We start from the raw sequence: 24,038 nt of genomic DNA, 5'->3' as shown, positions 1-24,038 counted from the left end.
GTATTCGAATTTCATCTTGATTAGTTTCTATAGTAACATGTAAAATATTCTAGGCACTAAGGAAAAATATGCAAGTGTAGGATATTCAAACCCATTGGCTGTTCCAGAAACAAACGAAGACCGGGATTCAGTTGCTATCAATGTTCCAAATTCTCCACCGATATTTGATCCTTCACAAAGTGAGGTGAGATGGTGACAATAGTTTTAAAATTTTTTCATGGTGTGTTTTTACTCTAAACAAGGCTGTTTAGCAGCCAGTAGAGAGAAGTATTTCCAATGGACGAGGTGGTGGGCATGAGTTTTGAAACCGAGATGTTTGACCGTGTATATCTAGGGTCATTTAATTACTTTTCTGAGTGGGCCAGTTACAGATAATAGACTTGATTACTTAGCTGAGGCTCAAAACTTAATATGAAAAACTATGAATGAAAAAACAGTTTATTTACAAAGCTAGTCCAAGGCTAACATTTATATAATCATTAGTAGTACGAAGTAACAATCGGGGGTCATTATGACGTTACTTACATCGTTAATTTATATATAGAAATTTATATCTATAAATGCTATAGTCGTAAATACAGCAGGCACAAGTGGGCCGAATGAAACACTTTAGTAGGGGGGATCTGGCCCACAGGCTACCCCTGGCCTAGCTGGTACGTTAGCTATCTCGGGTGGGTCCAATTCCTATGCTCACTACCTCACCCATGGTGTAATAAATCAGGTAGACAATGGCAAACCTGGAAATATTTCGGTCATTCGAAAAATAGTAACTCCTTGCATAACAGTGGCTGCTTGTACAGGGCTTCATTCGAAGCAGGGGGTGTAAAAAAAAATCGTATAATAAGAAAAAAAATTGAATGTTAAAATTCCCCCAAAATTATTTCTCACTATAATCATATTATCCTGTCTTACAGGGAAGTGGAGAATCAAGTTCTGGATCGATTATATTACAAATGATGAGAAGAACTCTTCTGATAAATCTGCGCAATCCTGGTTATATCATCTTTGCTATTCTGCTTCCAATGGTTCTTGAAAGTATGTAGCTTATATTTTTTTTATCTTATCTGTGTTTCAGGATTTTTTGTGTAACTGGATACAGAATTTTTCTGAACTTCTTTGCCACACTTTTTTATGTGCCATTATGATTTATAATGTTATCTCTCAAAATTAACTTATTAGAGAAGGCACTGAATGACATTGGGTCACCAGCAGTGGCATAGCCAGGGGGGTGGTTTTGCGGGTCGAAACCTCCCCCCCTCTTTTTGAAATGTAAAAAAAAATAATAAAATCAATTTTCTGTATCATAGATAGCAATTTTCCATAACGTGAAATGCTTTTTAGACTCCCAAGACTACTAAAAACCTGCGTATTCTAGTGTTCGATCGGACCCAGCTGTTTCAATCTAACTTGGCAAAAAAATTTCAGAACCCCCCCTTTGAAAATTTCTGGCTACGTCCCTGATCACCAACCAGCCCTGTTTTTTTTTCATTGAACTCTGAAATGACCCCAATTTATTACAAATCAAGGGGCTTATTTTCTGATGTCTGATTATGTAAAATCTTTATTCTATATTGCAGAACCTTTATGATTTCGATCTATTTATCCTGCTCAGTACCGTAACTACTTTTCCTTTTTTTTGCTTAATCCAGTAATCAACATACACTATTACGATGATATACATCATCTTTGCTTTAAACTTCTTCTTGCTGTAAATCCTCCAATCAAACTTTGCCCTCAAATAAACATTTAAATAGAAATTTTGTTAAACAAATTTTCAATTCTTCTCTAGTTGTCGGTACATGGTTATTCACTCAACAACCATCTGCGAGTGACTCTGGGGATCCAGATTTAATTGACGTTACTTATGCAAATAATCTCGAAGCCTACAAGGATAAAAGTGTTCTTTATAATGGATTAACTGGTAAGATATTTTTACGAATGGATCATGTCTTTCGCTCCAAACAAGGCTTTGTATAAAGTGGGAAGCTACTGTTTTTAGAAGAGCCAGATTTTTTTTTTCTATTCAGCATGTCTCATTTTATTACACTATGTGCGAGATGAGGCTCTGCATTTGAACCTTAGATGTGTGCGCTTTGATGCCAAATCAATAAAGTCTAACGTTTCATCTGCTAGACCAGTGGTTCCTAATCTTTTGGGTCTCGTGGCCCCCTTTCGGAGGCTTTTAGCACTCGTGCCCTCCCCCCTTGTTCCAGGGGTATTCATAGTTTTATTTAAATTGGTAGATTCCAAATCCCATTATGTTCAAACAATTCATGTTCAACAAAGTTAAAACACCCTGTGAAATAATCTTATCAAGCGATCAAACTAGAAATAATGGGGAGTTTCTTGTAAAAGAAAAAGTGAAATCAATTTTGAGCCTAGCATTGTGGCCCCCCTTCAACTGCTCTGTGGAATCCTATATTCCAGGTACTTCTAAGGACAACTTCGTCAACAACGCACAAAGTGGAATAACGTTTGAAGAAAGCACAATGACAGACTCTGTGTTACTTACTGATGGTTTTTATCCTCATTCTGTTGGGTTGCAAGTCAGTGCATTTGCAGCGAGTCAGGTAAATGTTGGCTTTCAAATCTGTGATATACTAAACTTATAAGATTATGCTGTATTCCTGAGTATAAATGCATTTAATGAACATGAAAGTAGGGCGTTCCAGAAGCGTGTGTACCAATATGGAGGTAACTAATTTTGTACACCTACTTTACATCAAGTTGTGTAAAGGGACGGAAGCCTATGGGCTTGGCTGGGTATATTCACTTGGCTAACACAGACAGTCCCCGAACTCATAATAGAACTAAAATAAGAAAAAATAATAATAAAATTATGCCTGACCCCAACCTGGTACACATAATATGGGAGTACAGAAAGTACCCCTATGGGTCGACTAGCTAAATTGCTTTTTGGTTAGTGGTTTTGTGGAAAATTGAAACTCAGTCGAACTAATTAGACTAAAACAAAATTTTCAGTATTTGAAATTGAAGCTCTGAATTGAAGAAAATTGAAGAACTCCCTACATGATGAGTCATATGTGGCCTAATATTTCACAGATGAATCTTCATATGACATTCAACACAATTCTTTAAACATTTAACTGGAATTTTGCTGTCATTGCTGTAATCATTCCAGATTCATGTTCGCACATTCAGGCATTGATCTTCTGTATGAAGAACAAGAATGCAGTAAATAATGATAGTTCGCATATCTATGAAAAATTTATATTATCAAGGCTTATGTTCAGGCAAAATGAAAAAATTAGCTGATGAAACGGTACTCTCGTAGTGCCGGGTTAGTGTTAGGTTATAATTCCATTCCGATTTTCTTTATTTTAGTTCTATTACGAGTTGGGGGACTGTCTGTGTTAGCTAATTGAATATAACCACTGCATATAGGCTTTCGTTCCTTTACACAACTTGATGTAAATTAGATACCCTTATATTGGTACACACACTTCTGGAGCGCCGATAAAGCCGTGATTGTCAATACTACAAGCTGGTTTCAATAAAGGGCTTCAAAACTCCTTCTCAAATTGTTTATATTCATTTTTCAGGCCGCTTACCTTGTTTTATACAATACTTCATTTACAAGATCTTTACCATCAGCTATCAATGTATTCTCCAACACATTGACATCTTTCCTAAATGGTGGAAATCCTACAAACATCATTACATACAGTAAACAGTGGCCCCAAGTTGGTAAGTTTTAGTTTTTATGCTTTAAGGTTGCTATATTCTATTCGGTTTTTAAGAACTGTCTGCAACTCTTTTTGTTTTCAAAAAACTATCGAATTTGTAACAAATTTGTAAGCTGTTAAGACGGCAACCATCACATGAGCCACATCCTCTCGTCCAGTCATCAGTCCAAGTCGGGTAAGGGATTAGTTATCCAGTTATTTGTGTCGGAAGCATGGACTTCCTGGTAGAGGAAGCTGTAACCGACCAACAGTTACGTGAACCACCTTACAGCAGCGAGGAGTCCAGCAATCCTCTTGCACATAACCATCCCTGCACGCAGGGAAATCAGAGGTGCAGTAGCGAGCGTATTCCTAATGCTTAGCATGATGCGCCACACCGCACAATGCAAATTTGATTTTAGAGAATTTAAAATTTCAATCCCTGACTCTGGGAAAACACAATTTTGATTACAAAACCACAATGTCAATAAAAAACATTCTAAACTCGAAATTCTGACTTTCCAACCCTTGTCATGATGATGTGTTATTTATTCCAGGTACTCAGCAAGGTACTTTCAATGGTTCCATATTTGGTGCAGCTATGATGGTTGCCATAGCAATCGTATTATCGACATCATTCGCAGCTAGTAATCCTGTCAAAGAACGAGAGGTTTGTAAAACAATCAATCAAAACAGAATTTTTTTAATAGAAATCGCATTAGAAATTGCTGTCTATAAATATCAAAGTCTGATTAAGAATATGTTAGTATTTCTGTTCAATATTGCGCTGGATAACCGTGGGTTTCTTTTTTCTTATATTCAGGAAAAGATTCGAGCTCAACTTCGGGTTTCTGGAGTAAAATTTATCAATTATTGGTTTGCTTTTTTGTTGAGTGATTACATCATTTATTTTGTGATGTCTTTGATATTCATTATTTGCATTGTCGGATTTCAAGTCACTGGACTGAATAATGGAGGAGCTATTGCAGCTTTGGTAAGAAATACATACATCTATTACAAAAATAAATGGATAAAAAACTTTGTTGACATTCATTTTAGAAATTTTCATCTACTTTATGATTTTGCCAATAAATAATTTAAAAATTCTAAATTTTCTCATTTTTTTATGACATTTTCACATGAATTTCACTTCTTATGCGCACATGTACGCGCAGTCACTAATATGTATGGAACTCACATTTTTAAAATGCCAATACGAGATACGGTTGTTCTAAATTAGTAAAAGTTGTAAACAATATATTGTATAATATTTTGTGCTATACTTCATTTTTAGATACTACTACTACTTGGTTGGGGAGTTGCTTGTCTCTTAGCATCGTATTGTGGAAGTTTCCTGTTTGATAGATATGAAACCGTATCTGCTTCTTGGCCAGGATTAGTGCAACTGGTAAATTTTTATTGTAAAAGTAGGAAAGTCAAATGAAAAATGGACAAAAATGTCCATTTTCTTGCCATTGATGATGGAAGATTTTCCCCATATTTTTACTCTTGGGGATTTACCCAACTGACTCATTGTGGCTTCAATTTACCATGGCATATCATTTTATTTATACATATCATAGATAGTGTGATGTAACTTTAAGGGATAACAGTTTTTCAGAAATTAAGTATTAGTCTTCGCTATCTTGTCTGGAAGCAAGCGTACTTCCGAAATGGAAAAACAGCTGAAATATTAGGGGATTATTTCTTTGTTACTAACTGCTTAAGATTTTCGTGTTGTGTGAAGTTGGATAAAAGTATTTTCAGTCAGAATTTTGACAACTTTTTTTTGACAACTTTTTCTACATATTTAATATGCAATATTTTAAAAATTTCTATTATCACCAGGCTGCCATCATACCATACATTATTGTGTCGACTTTGGATCAAACTAACAATAGAGAAGCTGCCAATGCCTGCAACGTTGTGTTTTGTATACTAAGTCCGTACTATGTGGGATTTGCTGGAATTTATTACTGCTTCGTAGTAAGTGTATTTTGAAAAATAAAATTAATAAATAAAATCTTATTTATTTGAGATTTTAGTGGGACACTTAAAATTTCAAGTTCATTGTTTGATAACATCAGCTGTGACAGAAGTTAAAAATAAACTGTCGGATTAGGATTTTATGCTTAATAATAGGGAAAATCAGTGTTGACGGAGGGCTACACTGAATGGCTTGGTGAGCCAGGTTGGGGTTGCATGCCACCTGTTGTGTTACTCATCTCTGATCCAAAATGCTTGCTTGTTTGGAGCTTTGTTCATCGATATCGCTTTGTTTGAAGGCTTATAAAAAAAATTTCTAAAATTTTGCAGGTCTACCTCCGATACCTTCTCCAGGGAAAAGGAACAGACATTCCAGCATCAGCGTACTTTGACTGGAGTGAGCCTATGTTGCCATTTTCTATTCTAATGGCTTATGTTCATATTGTCCTATTCTCTGGAATTCTAGTAATTGCCGATATAAAGAAGAGTGGCGGAGAATTGCCTGGTTGTGGAAGGTACATTAATGTTTTGAATCCTGTATCTCATAACATGTCAAAGATTAAAGATTTCCTGTCCTGGTTTCATCCTTGAATTTATTGATCTTTTTAACGCTCTTTGATTCAATCAAGGCCCTGTACGAGCCACCACTGATATCTAACAATAAGTATTATAGAGTGTTGAATCAACTTTCTTGAACTCGTTTCCCATTTACGCTCGCCGCTCCGAACAAGGCTCTGTACGCTTAACAATAAGTATTACGTATATGTTAAATCTTTCACTGTTTCAGGAGTCAAGTGGGATCATCAGAATGGGTGAACGTTGGTAACAATGATGTGGATGACGCAGAAGATGATGACGTTACAAAAGAAAGAAACAAAGTTGAAGTGATTTCGAGGAACCAACATTCTGATGATGTATGTATTAATTCTATACTTAAAATAGGATGTTTATTTAGTATAACTGGACACAAAGGGAACACATGGAGTATTTTGTGAAATTATTGTTGTCGTTTTGGTTTTGGAAATTTTTTTTCCGCAAGATTTGGTAGTAAGATTCTTTATATTTTTTTAAGCTTTCGCAGATTGTTCAGTAACCCAATTGGTATAATCCTTTGACCGGCACAGCCCATAATCTTTATGTTACCTTAGTAGGGCTTATTTTTACTGATGGCTTATACATAGAAAAATCCCTTTTGTTTCTATTTTAACTATTTCTTAATATTCTTTAGGGGCCGGTTGTATTGATGGAAGGTTTACGCAAAGAGTTTACAAAACGAACGAAGAAAAGTTTTCAAAGTTGTAGAAAACCTTCTGATGGAGAAGATGACGAAACAGTCAAGGTAATAATTGCATGATTTGACATTTTGATAAAAACGATTTCTTCGTCAGATGGGCAGTTTTAGGCTGACTTGTTACTGTTTCGCTGACTTTTCCAAATCCCTGATCGCATTTTTGATTGATTGTAACAAATCAATTTTTGAAGTTAAACAAGATTTTTAGACTTAATGGTAGCTCTCTGTGACCTGTGCCAGGTGTCATCTCATCCACAAGGAAATCTTTTACGTCGAATTGCATCAGTGTCATTTCTATCAAATTTCAAATTCCTTCAACTTCTTGCAATTGGGAGTTGTCAGAAATTCTCGAAATTTTCAATTGAAGCTGAAAAAAATTATGCATTCAAGTTGAGTGTTTCTTCCATTGACACTGACATTGTCTCCTTCTGTCTTGACTATAAAAAAGTATTAATTTTTGAATGGAAAAAGATTATTGGTCTTAATTACTGAAAGAAATTATAAGACTTTATGAGATATTTATACAATATATGACAAATTCAATTTAAGCTTTTCTTTATTGTTCATTGTTATCAACTAGGTTGCAGTTCGCAATTTATCAATGACTGTTTATCCTGGTGAAGTTGTTGGATTACTTGGACCAAATGGTGCTGGAAAAACAACTGCCCTAAACGTTTTGATTGCGGACGTCGGAGCTACTGCAGGAAGAGTATGTTTGGATTAAAATTTCTGATATTTAACACAATTCAATTTTGGTTTTTTGGTTAGAATGCTTTATTAAAACTTTGTTTGATTTCTTATACTGAGACTTGTTAGGAGATAAATATTGAAACTTTATTTTAATAGTCTATGCAGGAAGTACTTTTCTCCTTATTGAACAAATGCTGGATTTTTCATTGTTGTGAGGGTTCACATATGGTTTGCACTGTGATAACGCCATCTTGTCTCGTCATATGTGAATTTTAAATTCTATCTTGTGTCCCATAATCTGTTTTAGATAAGTTGTCTTCCAGCCTTTCATAACTATTATGCAGACATTATCCTTTGTTATGTTTTTTATTTCAAATTTCATCTGACAATAAGATCATATGTAATAATAAACCAAGGCTAATAATTCATACCAATAATTTTGTTCTTCATATTATCAATGAATAGTCTTTACTGCATTAACCTTTTTTCAGGTATCTGTTGGGGGACATTCTGTTACTTCTACTTTCTCAGAAGCTTTCAAGACAATGGGATATTGCCCACAAGTACGTTGATAGTTTTTCGACCTATTTTTTATTATTTTAGGATTAAATCGTGTTCAAATGTTGATTTTTGTATAACACATTGTTCATTTTGCTGAATTTAGAAGTTTCAAGAAAAAAAAGCGATTGTTGAAATTTATAAATTAGAAACAGAAATAGGTGTATTTTTAGACATTTTGCTATTCACCAAAGTATCTGAAGTTTTGTTTTGATGTTGTTGTTGGGACAAAATATTGTTTGCCCTACAGTTCAGATCCAGTTTCTTTCAAATTTTTAGTAGATAAACATGAAGTCTTAAAAATATGTTTCTTGAAAGGCTGCTTGTTACAAAACACTTTGGGATTCCTGTCCATTGTTCATCATGATTCCCCAAATATAATGACTGTGTCATAACATGAATTGTCTGATGACGATTTTATGTTAAACAAAATGGATTGTGATTTCTAGTTTCTAAATTGCTTTCTCATACAAATATTTTTTTGTATTTTAGAGTAATCCGTTGTGGAAACCACTTACTTTGAGAGAGCATCTTGAAATCTATGCTACTGTGCGTGGTGTCCCGAAAGATAAGATTCCAGCAACCGTTAAGAAGTAAGAGTTTTTCTGATCGTTCTAAAGAATATAATCTTTGTGGTTATAGTTGAATATAGCCTCATCGTGTTTGGTCCTTTTATGATAAAAAAATAGAGTAATATAGAGACTTGAGATGGCTAAAAATGATTAATTCATAATTTAGATTTTGTTTTTCAACAACAGTACGATTTAATTTATAAAATTGTAGTATATTATAAAGTTGGTTGCGTGCGAATGAAAATTTTGAATTATTTGCGCTATCTAAAGGTACATAATATATTCAAAACTGAATATGAATCTGTGAGCTTCATTTACTTCCTTAATTAAGCCATGTGTAGAGAAAAATTGGATGAATTATATCTTCATGCATACAGGATATGAAAAATATTGAAGTATTAGTTGTGGTTTCATAAGACTAACTACCTATTTTTCTTATATGCCTCTGCGCTAGTGAGTGTGTATGATGCAAGGATGCTGAAGCTGGAATAAAGATGACTATTCTTCATAATTCAAGGGTCTTGCTGCGGGTGTGTTTGCGCAGCAGTAACTCTCTTGAATCGTATTGAATGTTAAAATATTATTTGCAATTGAATACCTTCATTCGCTTGTCCAATTGCAACATTGCTTTTTTGTTGCCTAACTTTATTGTGTCAAATATGATTATTCATGACAGTATTCGAGCGTTCCTTTCATTTTGTATTTAAAAATCTTTCATTTTTAGTTTTATGGAAGCATTAGACATTGTCGAACATGAGGATAAAAGAGTTAAAGCACTGTCTGGTGGCACTCAACGGAAACTGTGTTTTGCGATATCAATGCTCGGAAACCCTCAAGTTGTTTTGCTGGACGAACCATCTACCGGCATGGATCCGAAAACTAAGAGATTTTTATGGTATGATGTTAAAATAGTTTATAATTTTAGATTCTCAAAATTTTTCAATTTGCTTCATGATTAGTCCTATGTTGTGCATTTTCTGTAAATAAAATTATTATGCAGACGATTCAGTATAACGAAGTATTTGGTGTTATATTTCCAAAGTATTTTTGCAGTATAGGGAAGCTTACATTCAATTAATCAAGTATATACAATTGGAATTATTCGCCAAACTGTTCTAAATATTTTAACAAAAACTTCCTTACTGTTGTAACAAAAAAATTGGAAATCAGAAGCCATGCAATGGCTTGTGATAAAACTATTTGAAAATTTGTCAATATTTTATATGTACGAGTCATGACGATAGCCCGTTGCATAACCCACAAGCCTTAGTCTATGATTGTAAACATCTAGTAGAGCCTAATTCTGATATAATAGGAAATAGTATTTATCCATGGTTGCACCAGATTGGAATGAAGTCCACAATTTCAGGGATGCAATCGCACAAAAAAGTTCCTTAAAACCAAATTTTCTTTAAAATTTTTTAGCTTATAAACTCCTTTACCAACAGGAGTTTCTATAGTTTATTGTTGAAAGTTTGGATGTTATGCATTTATACTATTTAATTGATTCAGGAATACAATCAGCAGTGCATTCGAAGGCACAAACCGAGGTGCAATTTTAACAACACATTATATGGAGGAAGCTGACGCACTATGTTCTCGTGTCGGTATCATGGTACTTGGCCAATTGAGGTAGGAAATTAATTTGAAATATAAATTTTTCAATTTGGAGTCGAAAATAATGTCATGCTCAAGTCAGATTTTTGATAGACTCTGAATTGTACAAAATGTCACGCAACCTTGTACGCAGCGGAAAATACGAAATAAATATTGTTGTTTTTTTCAGTCTAATCCAACCACCACGAATACTAATGCTAATGTGTTTTCAGATGTATTGGATCAACGCAGCATTTAAAAGATAAATTTGGCCAAGGATATATCTTAGAAATTAAACTCGATCATCAATTACAAGAAGGTGAAGAAGATGGGGAGGGAGGAGAACACATACCACCAGAGTCTGATGATTTGGATGTATTTGTCAGAGGGGTAAATATTCATTATTTTGTTTACCAATGAATAAAATTTTAGCGCTTCAGAAGTGTTTGTACCAATATGGAGGTAATTAATTTTGTTCGCCTACTTTACATCAAGTTGTATAAAGGAACTGAAATCTATGGGCAGGGATATATCCACTAGGTTAACACAGGGTATATTCATTTGGCTAACACTGACAGTCCCAGAACTCATAAACTAAAATGAAGAAAATCTGAATGAAATTATGGCTTAACCATAACCTGGTACACTCAGTAGGGGAGTACCAAAACTTGTATAAGTTTGTATGTGCGGACCTAGAGATTGCGTTTCCAGCTCAGAACTAGTGATGTAACACAGCGATTCGTAACAATTTTTCAATAAAAAATCCTTTTGCTTAATTTGGATTTCTTTATTCCACTCTCACTAAGCATAAAAACGCTGATGTAACAACTCGAGTTTACTTGAGTTGTTTAAGCCGAACAGGGAAGAGTTCGATATTGGTGGTTGCAAGTCTTTAAATAGTATTAGCCATATCTCAGTTCAGTTATACACTTTGACCACCTAGCTTACTTAAGTTGTCGAAGCCAATCAGAAAAGATTGCGATAGTGATGATATAGTTCAGTAGTAGTAAATTATGAATGGAAGTTTGTTTTTGAATGAAAATTTTGATAATAAATCTATGACAAAATAACATCACATATTGAAGTCATGCTCGCCTCCTCAATGTGTAATAAATTGAGTAGGATAGGCGATGCTAACTAATTCTGCTAACTGATTCTGGTGCTCACAAAAATATTAGCTTCTCACTTATCAATAGATGCTTGTACAGGGCTTTGTTTGAAGTGACAGACATAAAAAAGTGTTTCAAAATCGGTGGCGGAGAGTAAATATGTACCTCAAATGTCGCTATAAACTTTCTCGAATGGGACAGGATAAAAATCAATTCAGGTTACATTAATATCTGTGGATAGACAAGAAGCGAGCTTGTTTTTTCAAAAACTTTTTTTGGTTTACTAGACTATTTTTCTTTTTAGCTTTTCCCTTCAGTGGAAGAACCGGAAAAGTTTGGGAATCGCTTAACATACAAAATCAAGCGTGACGACGTAATTTCACTTGCAAATGTGTTTTCATCGATGGAAGAAGCTAAAACAAGACTCGGAATTGAAGAATATAGCTTCAGTCAGTCGACTCTAGAACAGGTGAGATATCATGTCCATATTTTTTTTACAAGCGTTTCTGTAATCTTTCTGTTATAATCTTGTAATGACGGCTAATTACTAGGGCAAATCACGACCTGTTGCCCCGTTCACATATATAGGTTGGGTACAGGAATAGCCACCATTTGACATACAAGCGTCTTTAAGATTTTTTTGTTTTATTCTTGTAATGGGAGCTTATTACTAGGGCAAATCATGACCTGTTGTCCTGTTCACATATATAATTTGGTACAGGAATAGCCACCATTTGACATACAAGCGTCTTTAGGATTTTTTTGCTATATTTTTGTAATGGGAGCTAGGGTACTAGGGTTCACATATATAGGTTGGGTACAGGAATAGCCAACATTTAAACATTTCACTCACTTACAATCGTCTTTGTAATTTTTATTATAATTCTGTAATGACGGTTAATTACTAGGATAAATCATGGCCCTCGTTCTGTTCACCTATCTAGATTGGTAGAAGAATAGCCATCATTTAATTGTTTCACATGCAACGGTTTGGATAGCATAGTGGTTTGATCATTATTCTGAAATGTTTTGTCGATACGGGTAAAGGCCTCTAGTTTTAACTAATTTGCCTAGGATGTAAAAAAAAGAATTTAAAAAATCTCTGTCATTTTGAAATATAACATATACTTGGTAATCGCTTGGTCTCTCCAGAAGTCCGTGTACCAATATGGAGGTAACTAATTTTGTTCGCCTACTTTACATCAAGTTGTGTAATGGACTGAAACCTATGGGTTGGAGGTATATTCACTTGGCTAACACAAACAGTCCCCGAACTCATAATAGAACTAAAAAAAGGAAAATCTGAAAAAAATGATGGCCTGACCTTAACCTGGTACACACACTACAGTAGTACCATTGCTTGTCTAGAGACTTCTTCTGAATAAGATACAGAAATCATATTTGTGGTTACTTAAAAACGTATGTTCCCGCATTTTCAGGTTTTCCTCAGATTTGCAAAGGAACAGGCTGTGAAAGATGAAGAAGAACAACAGAGAGCAGAGGAGAGAAAGAGAGAGCAAAAGTTAAGAAAAAGAAAGTGAAGATAGAAGAGAAAAACGTGATAGAAAAAGGGACTTGCTGTTCACTGGACCAAAGACAATTATCATATGTTCTCAAAATTTTGTTACAGAATTTCTCATATATGATCATCTCTGATTGCATTCTGCCCAGTGTTAGCCGTTCCTAGACATGACCGAATACAAAATATAATATTTTTCAGCGCAAAAGTTTTTTATATTGTATTTTTTCATTATACCAATAAACCTTAAATTGGTCACAAACTCAAATTTGTAAACAACCGCTTTGAGTGCTTCAATCAATTTGCACCCTGTATTGCTATGTATGAGTATTAGAATGGTTAGTTTTATTGAAAAGTTTATGCATTTTAACTAAATTGAATAAGTTACTGATTGTTAATTATAATACCTCTAGATTCTAGAACAGGAATTCCCAAACTTTTTTATCTCGCAACCCCTTCCAATATATCGAAATTTCCTGCGCCCTCTGTAAAGTCGGGAATGTTAGGTAAGCGCCGCTTCTCTGATTCTATGTATTTTTTTCAAAATCGTGAGATTTATGTTTTGCACTTGGTTTTGATAATTGTGGTATTGGAAGCAAAACTACAATATATATAGTACTTTATGTGAAATTGGTGTACTCTTTGTGACCCATAAAATTCGTTACACGCCCAAATACAGGGTCGTGACCCCCAGTTTGGGAAGCCCTGCTCTAGAACCATGTTACTTGATTTCCTTAGTATCTACCTATTGAAATTAATTTTTTATTACTTCACTTGACTGAATTTTTTTTGATCAGCACTTTTATATATAATTCTTGATATTGAACTCGTGCATTAATTACCTAATTCCTGTTACTGCTTGTATTATCATGACATTCATTACCTTAGATCAGTGGTTTTCACCAGCACAGTACAGAGTTCCATGAGTCTACATCCAAAACTGTAAGGTCCGTATTGTTTTATATTGTTTGAATATAATCTGCTACAAAGGTATAAAATAATCATGTAATAAGTAGTTCACTAGTGTCCCAGTCAAATTTTTGTTACACATTTTGTGATAGCAAAACCGATCGTATAAATAATTATACACGTAATCAATTGCACAGGATTTCCTCGAGCTTCTAGAATTTTATTTGGTTATGCTACACCAAAAAGGTTGAAAAAACTGCCTTATATATATTAGCTTTTCTTTTATACTCTTGCTATATGCCAAAGTTATCTAACCAAAATGAAATGAGGATCAAGAGCTGTTGTACTCAATCCAATTGCACTAGTCTACTTATTATTTATTACTCATCGCCATAAATAGTGGAAAGAATACAATGCTGCATTCCTCGCGTTCCAGTAGTCAGTCATTAGTCTAATTTGCAAATACCATAATTCTATTGCAGAGTTTTTCTTGTGTATTGCAGCTTGTTCTATAGATACGGTTTATAAATAAATATGCTTTTAAGTATCATAATAAGACTATATATTTCACTTCTGTTTCTGTTACCATATTTGGCAATATACATACTTACTATGTAATGTTCAAGATGGCGAACGAAACCAAATCGTAAAGCAAGACTTGTGGTGATTTTGTGGATTTACTTTCAATATAACTTGCTTGGTAAAGCCGGGTATACGAATTGGTAACTACCGTAATCTGGTAACGCGAACAGCAATATATACAATGACTATATACTGCATGGTGTTTAAGATGGTGAGGGAAACTTGATGGTTTTTAAAATATTATTTATAGGCATTTGGCTTTCAAATTTACTATTTCCTTTTCTGCTGTTGGGTACATGGACAAGTAAAACTATCAAAAGCATTATGTGTTAGATGGCTCTGTAACTGCACCAACCTGTTGTGAGTCTAACAACCTCGTCACCACCATACTTAACCACTCACTGAAAAGCTCATGTAATTATTAACTGTTATACAACAAACAACACGGAACACAATGAGCCCACTCTTAGAAGTTTAGTGTTTTACTGCCTTATTAAATATACGTAATTGATCAGTAATGGTATCGCCTAATCTTATCCAAATTGCATTAACAAAGTAGGCGTTCCAAAAATGTTTCGTTGCATTTGTATGAATCTCATTCTAGACGCATAGTGGGACAACTGTGCTAAAAAGGAAATGAGGGGAACTGCATTACTGAGACACTTTTTTACTTCCAAACACAGTTGGAGCCAACTTTCAAATCAACAGACGAGCATTGTTGCTAAAAATATATTTATGTTTAAGAAGATCAAACGATCTGTACACATCTAAGGTAATAAAAATAAAACAGTGGAAGCCAGGCATTTGAAGAGAAATATTATTCTGAATTGAACATAATAAAAGGATAACTATGCAATTAACTGATAACCAGCTGACTGGACCGATTTTACGTGGGATAATAGTTGTTTTCGCGCATACTTTGTTGTAACGTCAGTTGGCTTATTTTATATTTCCAAATGCTTGTAATCAATTTTAAATCAGAAGAGGAAATTGTATTAATGTACTAATATTTTTCCGGGGTACGGTGCTGGCTTCACGGCAGTAATTCTTCACAATTATTCAACAAATTGTTGCTGAGACAAAAAACAAACTAAAATGGTTAACAGACTGGACAGAAAAGTGGTTTGGTATTATCTTGATTAGAAAATTATTTTTAGAAGGCATACATACACAAAAAGAAGAGCTATAAAATGAGAGTGATACGATAGTATGGAAAAAGTACAATAAACACAGTGATAGAAGATAAAAAAAAGTCACAGTAGATCTGAATACTGGAAAAGGTTTATACCCAATCACATGAACACGTATATACTAATTCAACAATTTAGGGAAAGAGAGATGGTAAAACGGACGCAAAAAGAGTAACGACAATATCACACATAAATACATTAAGACTTGGAGCTGACTAGGCTTGGGCCACCGGAGTCATGTTGTCGTAGGCTCTGAAGGAATCCGGAGTTGCTCCCCTCCAATCCCTAGAAATTAGAGTTCAAATTAATTGAAAGTTTATTTCAGTAGAATGAATGCTACATCTATTTTGCTAGTATTAAAGGTTGGACCCCCCCGGATGCCAAAGGTCTGAACTGCGATATGAGAATGTTGCAGTAATAAAGGCAGCGGGCAAAACGGCAAAAAATTTAAAGCAGTGAATAGAAAAAATACCATTACGTTTTTTACCCATTAAACATAAGCTGTTGGATTGGGAATGTTATGCTTGATGGGGAAAAATGTAAAAATTATTCTCCTATATACTTACTTTCCCGTTCCTGGCCGAAAACTATCCAATGAATAGTACAACGGGGCTTGCGACTCAGGGCTTCCACTTCTGGCATCCAAACATCTCATCGCAGACACTTTGGTCATAGCTAGAAGTAAACATATAGTTGGAGATATTCATGAAGAAATTGCTTATTAGAGCATCCATTGGACATATATCGATTAGATTAGATATTGAGTTCAAATTTAATTCCCACAACCTCACCAAAGTTGGGTAGGCCATCCAGTCCTCTCAAATAAAATTTAGTTTCTTACTATCACCAGATATCAGCTGTTTGCGTAAATAGAGCCCTGTTTGAAGCGAAAAACGTCAATCTACAGGGTCACAGAAGCAAAATTGCAACACTCATTAAATGAATCCATCTTATAATGGCAGCGTGAAGAACTAGTGAGAAAGGCTTAATTATGTTGATATGAAAGCGGTGTAATATCAGGGTTTCAAGAAATAATCGGGGAAAAGTAGAGCTTTCTAGCAGCTTTTACCATCTTCAAGTACTGCAATTTTGAAATCGATTGATTCAATAGTTGCAGAGAGGAGCGAGTTTTATAAAAACAACAACAAGGCTATCATTTCACTGCTGATAAATGCTTTTCAGGACCACCCGATTTCTTAGGTGTTGCTTCGAGCAAGGTAATATCACATTAAAATAATTATGAAGTTGAATTCTCACTATTTTGGCGCTTCACGAGGCAAGTTGTAGTAATGATGATCGCAGCCAAGACCACGCATCCACCGAGTGCTGCGAATATTATGATGGTTGTCTGACTGTCAGTGCTAACTTCTGCTGAAGCTTTGCTCGTAGTGGTTGTGTCCTGGAATTGAAAAATCAGATCATATCAAGATAGACATTTTCAGAGTGGAATAAAAAAAATTGTTAGGATGGTATGGTTATATGGTGAAACACAGCTTTTGGTTTTGGTACCAGATGAAGTTGTGCTATCTTAAACACTTGCCTGTAATGGACTGCACCAGAACATACGTAAAACACCCCACAGAAGCGATGAGCTTAAAATTATTTATGCACATAGTCATCGCCACTATGTGGGCTTGTCAGGAAAAATAAAGATCATTTTTCTTGCATTTCTTTATTACATTTATTAACTCATTTCGCTCTTAACAAGACCTTGTCAAGGCAAGATGCCACTGATATCATTACCTAAATTTTTCCAGACCCTGGGTGAGGTGGGGACCATGGAATTGGGCCCAATGACCAAGTAGTGAAAGTGTTAGACTTAACAAAGATAGCGCAGGAGGCAAATAAGTTTTAATTCAAATCCACGCCATCAACTTACCCAGAGTGTAATAAATTGGATAGGCGTTGCTGAAAGCTTGAAACTAATATTTGATAATTGACTTATTATTCTTATGTGAATTCTTAACATTGCAAGTTTAAGGTTGTTTATTTTCAAACCACAAAAATCAAATTTTTCAGCGAAAAGAATTAACGCTGAAATCCTACCTGTACAGTTGTAGCCTCTTCTCCATAACAAGAGCCGTCCTTTGTAATGCCACATGAAGATGCAAGTGTGAGTTGAGTGCTACCATAATTAACCCTTCCGTCCGCTTCGAAATCTTCAATGAATTGGTCTAAATCTTCCTGAGTCGTGCCCCTTGCTGTTGTGGTAATTGTGAGTTTGCCATCTGTAGTTCCTGTTGAACGTCTCTTGCGAGAACCTAGGGTATTTATATATTTGTTAAAAAAAAGATTTTCCAAGTTAAAACTACATGTTATTTACATTGTTCAACATGACATCGCAGAGGGGGAGTGAAGATGGATATAATTCAAAATTTGTGATGTCAAAATTCATGCAATTTGTTATATTTTGTATTTTGAAAAGCAGCGTAAAATATTCAGTGTATTATTTTTGTTTAGAAGATGTTATCATGTGATAATGGACATTTTAAAACAATATTATGACTTCATTCATAACAATTGCCTAAAATACAGAATTGAGGGTATATGGAACATGGGCATGGTTATGGCTCAAGTATTCTATTAATAACTGGAATTTTAAACCATGTCAATCCTAATACTATAGTGATACTAATAGCAAAAGGGGGGTATGGTTCATTATCTTCCCCTGGCTATACTGGGGGTATGACATCAAAAAATTAGTACTAGTTTCTAGTATTTAAAATTGTAACAGAACAGTATAATAATTCACCTGTTGATTTTGAAGCAATGAAAGGACTCAAATAGACTTTATCAAATTTTGAAGCCATATCGTTGTATGTCCCGGTCTGTACTGTTTTAACATCACTGCTCTGAAGCACAGTATCGTAGTCATCAACAAAAAGGAATCTTAAAGTAAAAAAAAAGGCTTGTTACAGATTCTCTTTAAAGAAAATTTTTCCTATTTATCCGTAGATAGAGAGGAAAGCCAATAAGTCTACTCGCTTTTTTGTCTAGCTCCTATTCAAAGTTAATTGAGGAAGATAGCCAAAAAGTAAGCCGTCCTATATGAATATACTTGGTAGCAAAGGATAGATAACCAAACAGCATAGTGAATATACCCCTTGACCATAGGTTTCAGTGCCTTTATACAATTTAATGTAAAGTAGGCGAACAAAATTAGTTACCTCCATATTGGTACACATACTTCTGGAGCATCGAAAATACTATCCTGTTCATTGTATACTAAAATAATTATTGACACATAAGACGTTGATATTACTGGTTATCAATTTTTGATTTGAGCCCTTTTCTATTGATCCAATCTAGCCCACCATTTTAAACATTAGGCAGAAAATAACAAAAATTTACTCACACAAGTTGCATTGTCACTCCACCATTGTGCTTGTAATCTGCCTCGTTTGTTGGGTAAATCTAGAAAAATAAGGAAATTATTTTTGAATATGAATAATATAATCAGAATATTTTATTCTCGTAACTATCTGAATTTTTGAAGTCATAGAGGTTGGTTGTCAAAGGTTTATTTGTTTTTCTATTGAAATCTCTATAAGTTATATCGACTATGATTAAGAGATGGAGCGTAACATCAATGACAGTACTTCTATAGATCAGGGGATCGCAACATTTTTTGGACTTTTTACCCTTTCAGCAAATCTGGTTACTAAACTTATCCTTGTGGTGCTAATTTTTTGAAAAACAATATAGGCTAATCAACGGCATAGTATTAGCCTTATATTCATTTAATGTGATGGCTATCTTTGTTTATCGGCAAGTAGCTGTTCAATGTCTGGTGAAGTAGTAGGTAATGCACATTGAATATTGAGTGAAAAATTAAGTCAGATTTGTGCCTTAGATTTGATTCTTTCAATGTTTTCACCTCGGATTTGTTGGCACTACCGAAATATGTGAACCAAGATGGTGGACACTGGAACATAGTATGTGTACCAGGTTAGGGTTAGGCAATAATTTCAGGTACAAATACTACGGGAGTGACTTGGCCCCAAACTCGTAATAGAGCAAAAATAAGGAAATGTGGAATCAAATTATGGCCTAACCCTAACCTGGTACACATACTACATTCCGGTGTCCGCCATCTTGGTTCACATACTTTGGAAGTACCGATTTATTTACTCTTAAAAGCAAAAAAATTTACTGGTATAATTACGGTATGTGTGAGGGAATTGCTAGACCGCTCCCCGAGGTAAATATGAAATTCTCATCTTATTCTAAACCACTTTTGTCCCAAGTACAGCTCAAATTCTTGTATAATTTTTATTGAATATATACCTGAACATCCTTGATACCAATTGTCTTGTCATAAGTGGTGGTTGCTGGTTCTGTGTAAAGTCGGAACTTCAAATTGTAAATTAGGTAATCACTTGTTCCACTCAATGAAATGCTGGTGGTCGCTTTTCCTGTTTCTCCATCAAAAGTAACCACATTCGTGTCAGATAAAGCAACGCCTGTATACATGTTGGGATCGTCAAAACAAATTTCAATTTTCCATGTAAGTCCCTGTAAAATTGAAGGTAATTTCAAATTTTTATTTTCAAGTCTTGCCAGATTTTTCCACTTGGCTATCTTAAAGAACTTCAAATTGAACTGGAAAGGGTCGAATGGCATGAAAAAAGTTTCATATTGATAAATTGTGACTGCGTTTCTACATGCATCTTGAGTTTTATTGCTCCAACGAGAGTTCACTAATGACTTCCACCCTTATAGATTACCTGCTTGTCAAAAAATATTTTGATCCGTTTCGTATCTAAATAATGACCAAGCAATTGAAATCCTACTTGTAATTTTATCAATTTTTTAACAGCATAGCACACGGCAACCTATGCATTTCATAATTTTAAGTGTATAAAATTTAATCATTATAAATTATATCTTATTTAGATCAACCTGATTATTCTGTGCACGCTAGGCTCGTAAAATGTTAAAAGTTACTTCTCTTCTATCTCTGCCTACACTAGGAGTGGGACATGCACAATCTGTTTTGCACAACAGTTGAGGTTGGCCCTGGCATTGCACATTTTGTCTCAACTTTTTAAAAAATCTTAAATTTCGCTCAAACAGAGACTGGAATACGAAATTATAAATATAGATCAGACTTGAATACTAACTAAAACGTAGGACTCTTTTGACTTGATTTGTTTCAACCAGAATTTATCAACTTTTACTAATCTATTCAATTTTTTATCTGGGATATTTTGGAGCTGATAACGTTTGGACATGACTACCCTGCAAAAGGTTCGCAGGTATAAATTTCGTGAGAATAATTATGAGCAAAAGTATTGCTAGACTAGCTGTCATAAGGTCACAAAACAGCTGGTCGGTTATGGATTCCTCTACCATCAAATCCATATATTTGAAGCAAATAACTGGCTGAAACAACTAACCGGTAACTTGACAAGAGTTCGTTTTCGTGATTTGATTAAGCCATTTCATCTGATTTCCACTCCCCCAGGATAAATATGGAAATCCTGTCCCGTAACTCCTAGATTTGAGAAAACCCGCATGAACAATTTACCTTATGAGATACTTGTGTTAAAGCTTCAGAATTTTCATCTACAAGTTGCAACTCAAATTGTAAATTGTCTTCTTCTTTCGGTAATTCTGGAGTCAGTTTTTCAAAATTCACATTGACTGTTCGTTCTGTAATGACGATTTCTGGTGATGTGGTAGACAGCGTTTTGTTATCTGAAGCTGTACTCCAAGCCGTAAATACAAGTGTGTAAGTTCCACTGTGTGAAATACTAAGGTCAGTAAAATTCGCTTCTCCCTGAAAAATGGAAATTGGAATTTTTTTGTTCAAAAACACTAAACGTTTTCATATGGTTTTCCAGCCATATATCAAGAAGGCAGATTATGATCTAACCTATACTTATTCGAAGAGATTGATAAGTGAATAGTCTTGACCAGTCCAGGTTTAATATCTTAATATCGAAATAGTTATGACTGGTGGATAAAGATGTAACTATACTGTTAGCGAATGCATGTACTACGCTATAGCAGCAAGACAATAAAAATCACGGCGGTGTGGCTCATCATGATAAGCTTTGGGAATACGCTCGCCACCGCACCTCTGATTACTCTGCATGGGTTCGCAGTTTCGAGTCTCATGCGTGGATGGTTACGTGCGAGAGGATTGCTGGACTCCTCGCCATCGTAGGGTAATTCATTGGGTAACCGCTGGTCGGTTATGGCTTCCTCCACCATCAAGTCCATGCTTCCGAAAACAAATAACTAACTCATCCCACACCCGACATGGAATGGTAACTGGACGAGAGGCCGTGGTTCGCTATATAGTTAAGCCATCTTATTGGCTTTCCTTTCCCCTGGGATAAATATGTAAACCTTATCCTATCGACCAATGGTTGAGTTTAAAAAGGAATTTTTATGGGATCAAGGGTCGAGAAAAAATCTATTAGGATTTACTTAATTTTGAGTCAGTGTCAGTTATATTTTAAAATAATTTACGTTTTCAAATGTGACTTCAACAGTTGTTCCCGACAATTCAGCTGACGAGTCTGATTTGGAATCCAAAGTGACATTTACTTTCCATGCAGTGGTTGTTGATACAAGTGTGTCCTGAAAGAATAAAAAGAAAGATAAAAAGATTGGAAATCCGGCAATACAATAGAAAACATTCCACAGCAAGCAGCACAGCAAAATTGCTGGTGAAATATCGGGCCACTTGGGACTTGCAGGAAATTAAAAAAAAAAATTACAAGCCCTTCAGCGATTTTTCCCATTCATGAGCAAAAATAGTTTTTGGCGATAAAATGTCACTAAGCGTTAACGATTAGTTGTATGTTATCATCACAGGGTAATAAGCTTTATATTCTTCACTTTTTTTAGTAAGTAAAATATTAGGTCCGCTCGCTAATTGCTGAAACTTAGAAAACCAAGCCATTTTCAATATTAATACAAAGAGATTACATTTTGCCAACATGAATAAAGACAGTCCTTACAATACCAAGTTAAAATTCCAAATAGTCTGGCGATAGCGATGCAATCAAAGTCAGCTAAAACAGGTATTTTCTTGTCTCCATATGACTGCTAGTTTAAAGCCTTGTTTATAGTAGAACTATAAGACACTGATAAACAATTAAAGAAATAACAGTAACTAATTAGATGTACTCACAGTATCATCTAAGATGTGAATCATTGCATTCGTTTTGAATACTGACAACTCCTCACCAGCAGGGGACGTGACCAGTGATAATTTTGTCGGAATGAGAACGGTTTCAGTACTGTTGACTGTTTCCTCATTTCTCAAGGCTGGTACATTATCGGTAAAAGGAAAGGTGTTAAGAGTTGAAAACTAATATAAGCAATTAATAAATTTATGAAATATTTCACCAAAATATTCTTAGTATAAAATTGAATTTAAACCTTCAAAATGATGATTTTTTTAGATAAACAGATAACTTTGATGCAATTTACCAAATTAGTTTCAAGTAAGAGCTGCAATAAATAAAATTAGAGTAGGTCTAAAGGTAAATGCCGCAGATTAACATTTTGAATTGAGTTTATCATTAAATTCAACTTAAATTTGCTTTTTGACAATTTATTGACCCAATCAAAATTATTACCCTGGGCTAAAATCTTCCTAGCAATTGTATATTTGAATGCATGTTAGTCATTAAAACTTTTTTTCGTTCAACCTGTCGTTTCCCAACAGTGGAGGAATTTTGATTTGTATTTGCTGTAGTCTTACCAATATTATTTAGGGTTTTAGGAAAATTCGCCGCAGTAAATAACCCTATAAACCTACCGTAACTGAGAGAAGAATTTAACAAAAAAGATTGGGTAGCACTGGTTTAGCCTAATCTTTACACAAATGTGATATAAAATTACCTTCGTCAGTCTCCGCAATAGTTTTCGCATCCATAGTTTTACCTATAGAAACTGACTCTATTTCTCCAACACCCAATTTTTCTTCTAATTTATCAACTTGAACTTCATCTATGATCTGTTTGAAAAAATATTTCTTTTCAATTTCAGGGGGGGGGGGGGCTTAGGGAGCAGTGGGTGAGTCAAAAAAGAGGAAGAAGTGAGTGGGTCAACAGTTAACTCATCATGCCACCGTGCCTCTGATTACCAGGCACAGGTTCACAGGTTCAAATCCTGTTGGGACAATTATGTATGAGAAGATTGCTGAAAAATAAAATAACTGATTAAATATTTCCATAACTAGTATGAGGCTGTAATTTGACACATAATTAAACTTATCTTATCAGATTTCCGCTCTGTTTGGTGGATGTTGAAAATAATAGTTTAAAAAAATCTTAAAAATAAGTAACATAAAAAAGGAATCCGTTTTTGTAAGACTAACTACTTATTC

The 24,038-nt window shown here is 34.7% G+C and overlaps 2 protein-coding genes across 7 annotated transcripts in view; one reads left to right on the top strand and one right to left on the bottom strand.

Annotated features, from left to right (window-relative positions):
* LOC144428199 (cholesterol transporter ABCA5-like) overlaps positions 1-13,165 on the top strand; it is a 29,981-nt gene extending 16,816 nt beyond the window's left edge. For 3 of the 6 annotated variants that reach the window (XM_078117120.1, XM_078117118.1, XM_078117106.1), the window contains 20 exons: positions 108-184; positions 915-1,035; positions 1,790-1,921; positions 2,428-2,570; positions 3,564-3,708; positions 4,244-4,356; positions 4,510-4,680; positions 4,981-5,094; positions 5,535-5,672; positions 6,003-6,187; positions 6,460-6,586; positions 6,901-7,011; positions 7,544-7,672; positions 8,145-8,216; positions 8,704-8,804; positions 9,508-9,678; positions 10,296-10,415; positions 10,613-10,769; positions 11,793-11,957; positions 12,928-13,165. In XM_078117120.1, coding sequence (XP_077973246.1) covers positions 108-184; positions 915-1,035; positions 1,790-1,921; positions 2,428-2,570; positions 3,564-3,708; positions 4,244-4,356; positions 4,510-4,680; positions 4,981-5,094; positions 5,535-5,672; positions 6,003-6,187; positions 6,460-6,586; positions 6,901-7,011; positions 7,544-7,672; positions 8,145-8,216; positions 8,704-8,804; positions 9,508-9,678; positions 10,296-10,415; positions 10,613-10,769; positions 11,793-11,957; positions 12,928-13,029 — 2,594 coding nt within the window. In that variant the 3' untranslated portion in view covers positions 13,030-13,165. Of the gene's footprint in view, positions 1-53; positions 185-914; positions 1,036-1,789; positions 1,922-2,427; positions 2,571-3,563; positions 3,709-4,243; positions 4,357-4,509; positions 4,681-4,980; positions 5,095-5,534; positions 5,673-6,002; positions 6,188-6,459; positions 6,587-6,900; positions 7,012-7,543; positions 7,673-8,144; positions 8,217-8,703; positions 8,805-9,507; positions 9,679-10,295; positions 10,416-10,612; positions 10,770-11,792; positions 11,958-12,927 lie in introns of all 6 variants that reach the window. The other 3 variants (XM_078117111.1, XM_078117102.1, XM_078117096.1) reach the window with 1 other exon arrangement.
* A 2,048-nt stretch (positions 13,166-15,213) lies between these two features.
* Positions 15,214-24,038, bottom strand: part of LOC120337512 (fibrocystin-L-like) — a 65,398-nt gene continuing 56,573 nt past the window's right edge. The window contains exons 76-86 of the mRNA XM_039405317.2: positions 23,552-23,666; positions 22,836-22,972; positions 22,169-22,279; positions 21,219-21,470; positions 19,976-20,203; positions 19,044-19,102; positions 18,441-18,577; positions 17,735-17,949; positions 16,946-17,087; positions 16,255-16,363; positions 15,214-15,973 (exon numbers count right to left, since the gene is read on the bottom strand). Coding sequence (XP_039261251.2) covers positions 15,904-15,973; positions 16,255-16,363; positions 16,946-17,087; positions 17,735-17,949; positions 18,441-18,577; positions 19,044-19,102; positions 19,976-20,203; positions 21,219-21,470; positions 22,169-22,279; positions 22,836-22,972; positions 23,552-23,666 — 1,575 coding nt within the window. The 3' untranslated portion in view covers positions 15,214-15,903. The remainder of the gene's footprint in view (positions 15,974-16,254; positions 16,364-16,945; positions 17,088-17,734; positions 17,950-18,440; positions 18,578-19,043; positions 19,103-19,975; positions 20,204-21,218; positions 21,471-22,168; positions 22,280-22,835; positions 22,973-23,551; positions 23,667-24,038) is intronic.

Source organism: Styela clava, chromosome 1 (assembly GCF_964204865.1).
Source record: "Styela clava chromosome 1, kaStyClav1.hap1.2, whole genome shotgun sequence".
Lineage (NCBI taxonomy): Eukaryota > Metazoa > Chordata > Ascidiacea > Stolidobranchia > Styelidae > Styela > Styela clava.
This window is presented reverse-complemented; position numbering and strand designations above follow the sequence as displayed.